The sequence below is a fragment of the Cervus canadensis genome, chromosome 21, assembly GCF_019320065.1.
Source record: "Cervus canadensis isolate Bull #8, Minnesota chromosome 21, ASM1932006v1, whole genome shotgun sequence".
In the NCBI taxonomy this organism is placed as follows: Eukaryota; Metazoa; Chordata; class Mammalia; order Artiodactyla; family Cervidae; genus Cervus; species Cervus canadensis.
Genome location: NC_057406.1, coordinates 16,104,595 through 16,115,779, shown reverse-complemented (window position 1 = coordinate 16,115,779; position 11,185 = coordinate 16,104,595). Strand labels below are relative to the sequence as shown.

The 11,185-nt window shown below is 48.8% G+C and overlaps 1 protein-coding gene across 2 annotated transcripts; it reads left to right on the top strand.

Moving 5' to 3' along the window:
* Window positions 1–552: 552 nt before the first annotated feature.
* C1RL (complement C1r subcomponent like) lies at window positions 553–9,665 on the top strand. 2 transcript variants are annotated; one of them, XM_043441371.1, is made up of 7 exons: window positions 553–591; window positions 711–857; window positions 1,436–1,715; window positions 4,298–4,484; window positions 6,039–6,164; window positions 6,300–6,374; window positions 8,007–9,665. In XM_043441371.1, the coding sequence occupies exons 2-7, from the start codon at window positions 784–786 to the stop codon at window positions 8,777–8,779; spliced, it is 1,515 nt and encodes a 504-aa protein (XP_043297306.1). In that variant the 5' UTR covers window positions 553–591; window positions 711–783; the 3' UTR covers window positions 8,780–9,665. The 2 variants fall into 2 exon arrangements, with proteins under 2 accessions (XP_043297306.1, XP_043297307.1); XM_043441372.1 differs by lacking the exon at window positions 553–591 and having other exon boundaries at window positions 770–861.
* The last annotated feature ends 1,520 nt before the right edge of the window (window positions 9,666–11,185 follow it).

The following is an 11,185-nucleotide window of genomic DNA, read 5'->3' as shown; positions in this document are numbered from 1 at the left end:
TAAAATTTCATTACTCTGTTTGACCTTTTTTTTTTCCCCCAAAGTGTTTAAGAGCTTCGGAGCCTGCAGGTACTTGAATTAACAGGAGGAATCCCTGCGTTGTGACCTACCAGGAGAGACAGGAATCAGCTTTATGGCACGTACTGGGCGTTCAGACAGGGCAGCCCTTTGTCCACAGACACGCCCCCACCCCCCTCCACCTGCCTACAGAAGCTTTGGCCTGAAACAGACCCTGTCTTGCGTCAGCCCGAGCCTGCTGGACAAGCAGCATCCGGGGCCTGTGAGCCGGATTCAAGGACTGCCTCAGGGCGGCCCCAAGTCCTGTTTGGTGAGGCGGGAGGTAGCGTGGTCACAAAGTTCAATGTCTACAAGAGGCTGGCTGGTTACAGAATGAGCAGGAGGTCAGGGAAGGAGAAGTCTTGCTGATTAAAGGCGAAAGGCTAACTCAGAAGGAGCCATCCTACCGAGTGTGAGACACGCACACGGTAAAAATTAAACAGTGCGAAAAAGACAAGAGTTGGTGCCTCCACCCACCCCTGATGGCCTCTTGGGGCCAGGGCGGTTGTGGAGTTGTTTTTCCTCTGCTTTGGGGTAGGTGAGCTATTCTTGAATCAGACAGCAGGTGGCGCTCAATCCAGAGAATTAGAGAAAAGGGAACTGCGGAGAATTACTCAACTCATTTCCAGTAACTTCTCCCTCCTCCCCCACAGGGCCTCCTCCAGCCCCACTTCCTGTTCCCTGGCCCGGGCCAAGTCCTCTCAGGACTCAGATGTCGGGTTCCAGATGCCTGGTCTCAGAGTTGTGGGAACTGTTTCTGGGGAAGCCTCACTCCACCCGCTGCCCAGGCGACACGACATGTGAGTGTGCCTGGAGGGGCTAGAGAGGCTGAGGAGGCTGGAGAGGCTGGAAAGGCTGAGGAGACTGGGGAGGATGGAGAGGCTGAGGGCTGAGGAGATTGGAGGCCGGAGAGGCTGAGAGAAGTCTGGGGACACGGGAAAGGCACCCTGGGGCAGAGGCTGAGGAGATTGGAGGCCGGAGAGGCTGAGAGAAGTCTGGGGACACGGGAAAGGCACCCTGGGGCAGATGTGCGCACACACACACACACACACACACACACACCCTCCAGCAGCCATCCCTGGGGTGTATTGGCTCAAGCTCCAGCCAGGACACTATCACATGTAAATGCCTCTCACTTGTAAACCTCCAGGCTCCTCAGACGCCAGGGTGGGCCTGGGGTTGGCTGAAGCAGACAGAAAACAGCCCCTGCTTGGATGGGCCTCTCCAGGGAGGTGGGCAGCAGTGCAAAACCCACAGTCAAAGCACAGGCTGACCAGGAGGCTGAAGGAATTGGGGCAGGAGGGGCCATAAGGGTGTGGACAGAGGGGCCCAGTCCTCTCAGCTCTTAGCGCCACCTGCCCCCCTCATGTCTCCGCAGGCCCCAGGCCACAGCCATGCAGCCCCATCTGCGCTGGCCCACTCCCAAGTGGTGGTTCCTCCTCTGGGGAGTCCTCCAGGCTTGCCCCACACAGGGCTCCGTGGTGCTGCTGGCCCAGTGGCTGCCCCAGAAGCTGACGTCCCCTGGGTACCCGGAGCCATACGTCAAAGGCCAGGAGAGCTCCACGGACATCGAGGCTCCAGAGGGCTATGCTGTGAGGCTCCTGTTCCAGGACTTTGACCTGGAACCGTCCCCGGACTGTGAGCGGGACTCCATCACAGTGAGCTGGGTGGGGTTCTGGAGGGACTCCACATGGGGAGGGCCCTTGCTGGAGCCCCAGGGCAGTGGGAGGGGGCCAGGCCCTGAAACTCGAGGCTTACCCAGGAAGCCAGGTCTCCCAGCTGAGGCACCATGCTTACCTGTGCACCCTGCCATCTGGGCCCCACCAACAAGAGAGAAGGCCACAGGTCAGGAAGCCTCACCAAGGGACACACAAACACTGCAAATCCCTAGAGTCGAAAGCAAGAACTCACACATCAGTCATTAAAAATGCAGCATCAAGCATGGTGTATGCCTGCACTGTCGGGCTTAGGAGCTGGATGTTCAGTTCAGTTAAATCGCTCAGTCGCGTCAGACTCTTTGCAACCCCATGGACTGCAGCACGCCAGACTTCCCTGTCCATCACCAACTCCCGCAGCTTGCTGAAACTCATGTCCATTGAGTCAGTGATCCCATCCAACCATCTCATCCTCTGTTGTCCCCTTCTCCTCCTGCCTTCAATCTTTCCCAGTATCAGCATCTTATCCAATGAGTCAGTTCTTCGCATCAGATGGCCAAAGTATTGGAGCTTCATCATCAGTCCTGCCAATGAATATTCAGGATTGATTTCATTTAGGATTGACTGGTTTGATCTCCTTTCAGTCCAAGGGACTCTCAAGAGTCTTCTCCAACATCACAGTTCAAAAGCATCAATTCTTCGGCGCTCAGCCTTTCTTTACAGTCCAACTCTCACATCCATACATGACTACTGGAAAAAATCATAGCTTTGACTAGACAGATCTTTGTTGGCAAGGTAATGTCTCAGCTTTTTAATATGCTGTCTAGGTTTGTCATTGTTTTTCTTCCAAGGAGCAAGCGTCTTTTAATTTCATGGCTGCAGTCACCATCTGCAGTGATTTTGGAGACCAAGAACATAAAATCTGTCACCGTTTCCTTTGTTTCCCCATCTATTTGCCATGAAGTGGTGGGACTGGATGCCATGATCTTAGTTTTTTTAATGTTGAGTTTTAAGCCAAATTTTTCACTTTCCTCTTTCACTTTCATCAAGAGGCTCTTTAGTTCCTCTTCACTTTCTGCCATAAGGGTGGTGTCATCTGCATATGTGAGGTTATTGATATTTCTCCTGGCAATCTTGATTCCAGCTTGTGCTTCATCCAGCCCGGCATTTCACATGATGTAGAAGTTAAATAAGCAGGGTGACAATATACAGCTTTGACTTACTCCTTTCCCTGTTTGGAACCAGTCCATTGTTCCATGTCCGGAACTGTTGCTTCTTGACCTGCATATAGGTTTCTAGGAAGGCAGGTAGGGTGGTCTGGTATTCCCATTGCTTTAAGAATGTTCCACAGTTTGTTGTGATCCACAGAGTCAAAGACTTTGGTGTAGTCAATAAAGCAGAAGTAGATGGTTTTCTGGAATTCTCGTACTTTTTCTATGATCCAACAGATGTTGGCAATTTGATCTCTGGTTTCTCTGCCTTTTCTAACTCCACCTTGAACATCTGGGAAGTTGTCAGTTCACATACTGTTGATGCCTAGCTTGGAGAATTTTGAGCATTACTTTGCTAATGTGTGAAATGAGTGCAAGTGTGCAGTAGTTTGAACATTCTTTGGCATTGCCTTTCTTTGGGATTGGAATGAAAACTGACCTTTTCCAGTCCTGTGGCCACTGCTGAGTTTTCCAAATTTGCTGGCATATTAAGTGCAGCACTTTCACAGCATAATCTTTTAGGATTTGAAATAGCTCAACTGGAATTCCATCACCTCCTCTAGCTTTGTTTGTAGTGATGCTTCCTGAGGCCCACTTGACTTCACATTCCAGGATGTCTGGCTCTAGGTGAGTGATCACACCATCATGGTTATCTGGGTCATGAAGATCTTTTTTGTATAGTTCTTCTGTGCATTCTTTCCACCTCATCTTAATATCTTCTGCTTCTGTTAGGTCCATACCGTTTCTGTCCTTGATTGTGCCCATCTTTGCATGAAATGTTCCCTTGGTAGCTCTGATTTTCTTGAAGAGATCTTTAGTGTTTCCCATTCTATTGTTTTTTTCTATTTCTTTGCATTCTTCATTTAGGAAGGCTTTCTTATCTCCCCTTGCTATTCTTTGAAACTCTGCACTCAGATGGGTATATCTTTCTTTTTCTCCTTTGCCTTTCACTTCTCTTCTTTTCACAGCTATTTGTAAGGCCTCCTCAGACAACCATCTTGCCTTTTTGCATTTCTTTTTCTTGGGAATTATTTTGATCACAGCCTCTGGTACAATGTTATGAACTTCCATCTATAACATTGTACAATCCATTTATTATAAGTTTCCATTTCAATTCCTAAAATAAGGTGGGCTGTATAATGTAACTATGGCAGGCTAAAGAAATCAGCTAGATATCTGGTCATGGATTGAAGAAACTTGGGAAACAGGAATAGAACAGGAACTGACTTAAGGAAGTTTCAAGGAGGTGGTACAGCTTCCAAACCCCAACAATGTGCAGAACCTTCAAGACAGGGCTGGGGTCCACACTGACATGACCCTATGACCACGGTTGGTCAGGATCACCCCATACCTGCCTACCCCCTCCACTTGCAGATCACAGCCAGTGGGATGGATCTCGGCCAGTTCTGCGGTCAGCAGGGCTCCCTGCTGGGCAGGCCCCCTGGTCAGAGGGAGTTTGTGTCCTCAGGGAACAGTTTGCGGCTGACCTTCAGTGCCCCGGCCTCTGAAGACAAGACCCCAGGCCTCCACAAGGGCTTCCTGGCCCTCTACCAAGCCGTGGGTGAGGGTGCCCCCAGGGTGCAGGGAGGGAAGTCCCTGCCCACAACACTGGCCCTGGTATCTTTTTTTTTTTTTTTAAGATTTATTTATTTTTTGGCTGTGCTGGGTCTTCATTGATGCTTGCCAGCTTTCTCTAGTTGCAGTGACGGGGGCTACTCTCTAGTTGCGGTGCTCGGGCTTCTTGCTGCGGTGGCTTCTCTTATAGTGGAACATGGGCTCAATAGTTAGTGGTGCACGGGCTTAGTTGCTCCGTGGTATGCGGGATCTTCCTCGACCAGGGGTCAAACTCACATTGCTTGCATTGTAAGGCAGATTCTTAACCACTGGAACACTAGGGGAGCCCTCCCTGGTATCTTGAAGTGACCAGTGGAAGCTGAGACTGGGCGTTCGGGATACCAGGGCTTAGCCACTTGCTGCCCAGCCTGCCCTCTGGTGAGCAGCCTGGTACCTGAGCACCAGATCAGCTCCATTGTCTCCCTGCAGATTGACAGCCCCAGTGCTGGCAGATCATCTCATATTTTAACCGAAGCTGAAAATTCAGAGTTTTAAGTGAAATTCTAGATTTACAAATGGTAACCCCAGGCTTTTTGAAAGATAAGGCATGCCCATGAGTAAAATTTTCAGTAAAAATAATCTTTCTCTGATCTCTGGCCGTCCCTGGCTCCCTTGCCCAAAAGTGACCCTGTTCTGTTTCCTGGGTATTCTTCCAAAGGCATTCTAAGCCACTTGAATACAAATACTGTGGTGTGTGTGTGTTGCATACTAGTCACGATGTTTTAAATTTGCCCTTTTTCATTCAATTAAATATATATATATATATATTGGCCACATCTTGTAGCTTGTGGGATCTTAGCTCCCTGACCAGAGATCAAACTCAGGCCCTGGCAGTGGAAATGCTGAGTCCGAACCACTGCACCACCAGGGTTTAGGCAATTAGCGTTGCCTGATTCTTTTAAAGACCATACAATATTCCTTTACTGATGCATCATAGTATATTTCATCAGTCTTTCACTGATAGTCAGATCCTACAAACAGTACTGCTCTGAACATCTTCGTATATATATCATTGAGCACATGCATGAAGATAAATTCTTAGAAATAAAAAATTGAAAAATGTGTGCAATTTTAATTTTGATATTGCTAACTCTCCCTACAAAAGTTTTACTAATTTATACTCCCACTAACCACATATGAAAAATGTCTGTTTCCCCTTCCCTAATTTCACAGTTATTTTCAGACTTTTTTAGCATTAACAATCTGATTGGTGAAGAACAATTCAAATAATTCAAATGTTTAAAAAAAGAAGAAAAGACTGTGCTGGGAATTCCCTGCAGTCCAGTGGTTAGGAGTTGATGCTTTCACTGTCAAGGACCTGGGTTTAATCCCTGGTCGGGGAACTAAGATCCTCCAAGCTGTGATGCAATGCCAAATAAATTAAAAAAATTTCCAAAAGACTGTGCAGGTCAAACTAAATATGGCGACAGACCAGATTCAATACCTGGGTTGCCAGTTTGCAATTCTGTTCTCCGTACTCATGACCACTGTTTTCCTATAGCTGTGAATTATACTCAGCCCATCAACCAGGCCACTGGGGGCCCCAAGGCCATTCACACACCTGGAGACAACCCCAGTGAGATCCAGAGCTGCTGCCAGGAGCCCTATTACGAGGCCGAGCCCTCAGGTGAGTCCCCATCTGCTGAAGATTCAGTTCCTACCTGTCTTACTCCCCTCCCACCCCCGAGAGACCTGAGGCCTCTTTGAGCCCCTACCTCCCAGATCTGAGCCTATTCTCTGCCTCCCTCGTTTCACTCCTCAGGGACACTCACCTGCACTGTCCAGGTGCCCTGGAAGCAGACCCAGGAAAGGGAGGAGGCTCCCCGCTGTGTGCCTGGTGAGTGGGCACCTCTGGTGCCATGAAGATGGCCGCTTCCCAGAAGGGCCTCAGCTGCGTTTGGGCCTGTGGGTGCCGGGCGGCCTTAGAATAGAAAGGGGGAAGAAAAGGCAGAAAGTGAGGAAAGAAAGGGGAACCAAGAAGGCCCAGAAAAGGAGGAGCAAGGAACTCACCCCTTCTTCTTGAGGGTCAAGGGATAACCCAGAAAGGAAAAGCCAGAAGGGAGTTAACCAGATGGAAAATGAAGGAGGAAGAGAAACAGATGGGTTGAAAGAAGGGAAAACCCTCTCTTGACATGGTCTGCTTTAAGGATACACAGATAGGCTCTCTTCCCCCAAATATCTCCCTACCTTGATGCTATAGTGCCTGAAAGCCTAGCATTGTTTTAAAGCGTTTTTTATGTGTGTAATGTGAAGTTCATACAACATAAAAATCATAAAGTGCACAATTCAGTCATTTTTAGCAAGTTCACGATGTTCTGCAACCATTCGCACTTATTCTAGAACATTTCCCTCATCCCCAAAAGAGACTCCAACTCTACCTTCTCCCAGTCCTCTGGCAACCACTCACCACTTTCTGTCTCTATGGACTTGCCTGTTCTGGACACGGCATCTCAAGGGGATCATGCAAGAGCTTTTGTGCCTGGCTTCTTTCAGTGAGTGTAATGTTTTCCAGGTTCACCCACGCCGTAGCATGTGTCAGTACTCCACTCCTTCTCATGGCTGAGTAGAATTCCACCCCATGCAGATAAACCATTTTGTTTATCCATTCAGTGCTTGGTTGACATTTGGGTCATTTACACTTTTTTGCTTTTTATGGGTATTGCTACAGTGAGAACACCTTCATTTCTCTTGTGTATAGACCTAGGAGTGGAATTGCTGGCCCACATACTAATTCTGTGTTTAACTTTTTGAGGAATCGCCACACCGTTTTCCACAGCAGTTGAACCATTTTACATTCCTACCGGCAATAGATGACGGTTCAGATCTAGCATTGTTAGCTGGTTGCCTGTTTTGTTTTGAATTTTTTGACTGAGTCATTCAGCTTTTGGGATCTTAGTTCAATGACCAGGGACTGAACGGGATTACAATGGCAGTGGAGCACAGAGTCCTAACCCCTGGACGGCCAGGGAATTCCCTCAGATCCACCATTTTTGAAACTCAGTTTTTGAGTCAAGCATTGCCTTTCTAACCCAATCTTAGTACCTTTGTCAGGTTTTACTCCAGAGCCACAGAAAGCTCTAGGGGCAACCTGACCTCATGCTCTGGGAGGGGGAGATGTCAAAAATACAGAAATGACATGCAGACAGACAGGAGACACCGCAGACAAATGCTGCTTGCTGCAGGATATTGTTCAAAGAAGGTGGCAGGGAGTCTAAAAAAGTGGCTTAGGAAAAAAGTGGTGCAACTGGTTAAGAATCTGCACTTCCGCTACAGAGAGCACAAGTTCGATCCCTGGTCAGGGAACTAAGATCCTACATGCCTGCATGGTGCAGCCAAATAAGTAAGTAAATAAAGATGAAAATCAGAAAGCAGCTTTAAAAATGGCTGAGGAGGAAGAGGAGGTTGCAGAAGCAGGTTTTCAATAAGCGTCTCTTGATACAGCGCTGACTTTACCCCTCCTCTCTCTCAGCGTGTGGACGGCCGGTGGTCCCCATCTCCCAGACCCAGGAGTCCCTTGGCGCCTCCAGAGCTGAGCTGGGCAGCTTCCCCTGGCAGGCCCTCACCAGCATCTATGGCAGGGGCGGCGGGGCCCTGCTGGGCGACCGCTGGGTTCTCACCGCTGCCCACACCATCCACCCCAAGGACAGCATCTTGCTCGGGAAGAACCGGAGGGCCCAGGTGTTCCTGGGCCACACGGACACAGACCAGATGCTGGAGCGGGGCGGCCACCCCGTGCGCCGCGTGTTCGTGCACCCGGACTACCGTCAGGACGAGCCCCACGACTTCCATGGAGACATCGCGCTCCTGGAGCTGGAGCGCAGCGTCCCCCTGGGCCCCCACCTCCTCCCAGTCTGCCTGCCGGACCGCGAGGCCCTGTACCGGCCCAGCCGGTGGGGCTACGTCAGCGGCTTCGGCGTGGAGATGGGCTGGCTGAGCACCAAGCTCAAGTACTCGCGGCTGCCCGTGGCCCCGAGGGCGGCCTGCGAGGCCTGGCTCCGGGAGAGGCGGAGGCCCGAGGCGTTCACCAACGGCATGTTCTGCGCCGGGGACCAGACGCGGCCGCAGAGTGTCTGCCAGGGGGACAGCGGCGGCGCCTTCGTGGTGTGGGACGATCGTGCCCGCCGCTGGGTGGCCACGGGCATTGTGTCCTGGGGCGTCGGGTGTGGCAAGGGGTACGGCTTCTACACCAAAGTGCTCGACTACGTGGACTGGATCCGGGGAGTGATGGGCGGGAAGGACTGACCCCGAGGGGCCGGGCTGGTCGCCCACAGTGGAGCCCAGACGGGAGAGCGCTGGGTTCAGGACTGAGCCCTGGGTGTGGGCGGGTGGAGGAGGGAGACCTAACTAGTCCACAGAGCCAGAGAGATCCTCGCCTCCCACAGCCCCGCCTCCTCACCCTCCACCTTCCTAGGGGGCTTCTGCCACACCCGGGAAGCCCCATTCATCTCTGCTCTGAACTTCATCTCCTGCGGACCCAGCTTCTTCTGTACTCTCTTAGGAGACAGTCACCTTCTCATCCCCCTGTTCAAGTGCTGTGAAGGAGTAGTCTCAATTCATTTCATTTCTGGAACATTCTGAAGCCCCTGTAGTCCACCTTCAAATACTCAAACTCTTGGCTTCACCAAGCACAACCCGTGGCTGCATTTGGAATCGTAGCTCTTTTTGTTGTTTTAAATCAGAAAAAAAAAAAAAACCAACCAGGCGCTTCCTGTGTTACTTCATTGACTCCTCACACCAACTTTGCAAAGGTTGAGTTGTTATCCTCTGTTTTACCAAGAAGGAAACTGAAGCTCAGGGGGATAAGGGACTTTTGCAAACCCCACAGCTGATACAGGACAGTGAAGACATGTGCTTTTCAGCACACCTCAACACCTATAGGTGTCCTGAAGACCCGCTGTATCACCCACCCCCAGTCCCCACATCCCTTCAGGCACTCTCTTGGTGAAGATCACAACAGGTGGTCACAGCTTCCTGCTGGCCCCGCTACTGCAACTCCTCCATGAGCCCAGCCCTGGGTGGATGTTCCTGTAGGCGTTCCCAGCACTGCTGGAATCCTCAGGCCCTGTCTGCACCATCAAGCACTGCTCCACCTGAAAAGACCAATTCTTTCATTTTAATAAGGACTTGAGCTGATGCTTTTTTTTTTTCATCTTAAAGAGATGGGAATGCCAGACCACCTGACCTGCCTCCTGAGAAATCTGTGTGCAGGTCAGAAAGCAACAGCTAGAACTAGACATGGAACAATGGACTGGTTCCAAATAGGAAAAGGAGTACGTCAAGGCTGTATATTGTCACCCTGCTTATTTAACTTTATGCAGAATACATCATGAGAAATGCTGGACTGAATGAAGCACAAGCTGGAATCAAGATTGCCAGGAGACATATCAATAACCTCATAATGCAGATGACACCACCCTTATGGCAGAAAGCAAAGAAGAACTAAAGAGCCTCTTGATGAAAGTGAAAGAAGAGAGTGAAAAAGTTGGCTTAAAGCTCAACATTCAGAAAACTAAGACCATGGCATCTGGTCCCATCACTTCATGGCAAATAGATGGGGAAACAATGGAAACAGTGACTGACTTTATTTTGGGGGGCTTCAAAATCACTGCAGATGGTGACTGCAGCCATGAAATTAAAAGATGCTTGCTCCTTGGAAGAAAAGTTATGACCAACCTAGACAGCATATTAAAAAGCAGAGACATTACTTTGCCAACAAAGGTCTGTCTCGTTTAAGCTATGGTTTTTCCAGTAGTCCTGTATGGATGTGAAAGTTGGACTATAAAGAAAGCTAAGTGCCAAAGAATTGATGCTTTTGAACTGTGATGTTGGAGAAGACTCTTGAGAGTCCCTTGGACTGCAAGGAGATCCAACCAGTCCATCCTAAAGGGAATCAATCTTGAATATTCATTGGAAGGACTGATGCTGAAACTCCCAAGATTTTGACCACCTGATGCGAAGAACCGACTCATTGGAAAATACCCTGATGCTGGGAAAGATTGAAGGTGGGAAGAGAAGGGGACAACAGAGGATGAGATGGTTGGATGACATCACCGACTCAATGGACATGAGTTTGACTAAACTCCAGGAGTTGGTGATGGACAGCGAGGCCTGGCGTGCTGCAGTCCATAGAGTCGCAAAGAGTCAGACACGACAGAGCGACTGAACTGAACTGAACTGAACTGAGCTGATGCACCATAAAAGAAGCAAATAAAATGCACTTTTTCAGATGTAAACAAAAATGAATACTGTAAAACAGAAGAGAGCAAATTTGCTAGCCTTCAAGGTCAAGTTAGCTATATGGTTAAAGGTTGAATTTATCTTTGAAAAATAGCAGAATTCAAAGTTATACATACATGTGGTAAGTTCCATTTTTAAACCTATAGGTAGTATAAAATATTCAAAATATTAAACTGAGTTACTTTTAATGATTGTGGCAGTTTTGTTTTCCCTTATTCTCCACTATTTGCTAAATTTATTTATTTAAAGAGGATATATTGGTTTTAATTACTATATTTATTTTTATTATTGAAAACATGGTATGAGTTTCTCTCCTACCAAGGCAATGTCTAGAATATGTAGGGATATATCTTTTTCCTTGGTAGGGAGAAACTCATACCACATTTTCAATAATAAAAACAAGTAAGATAA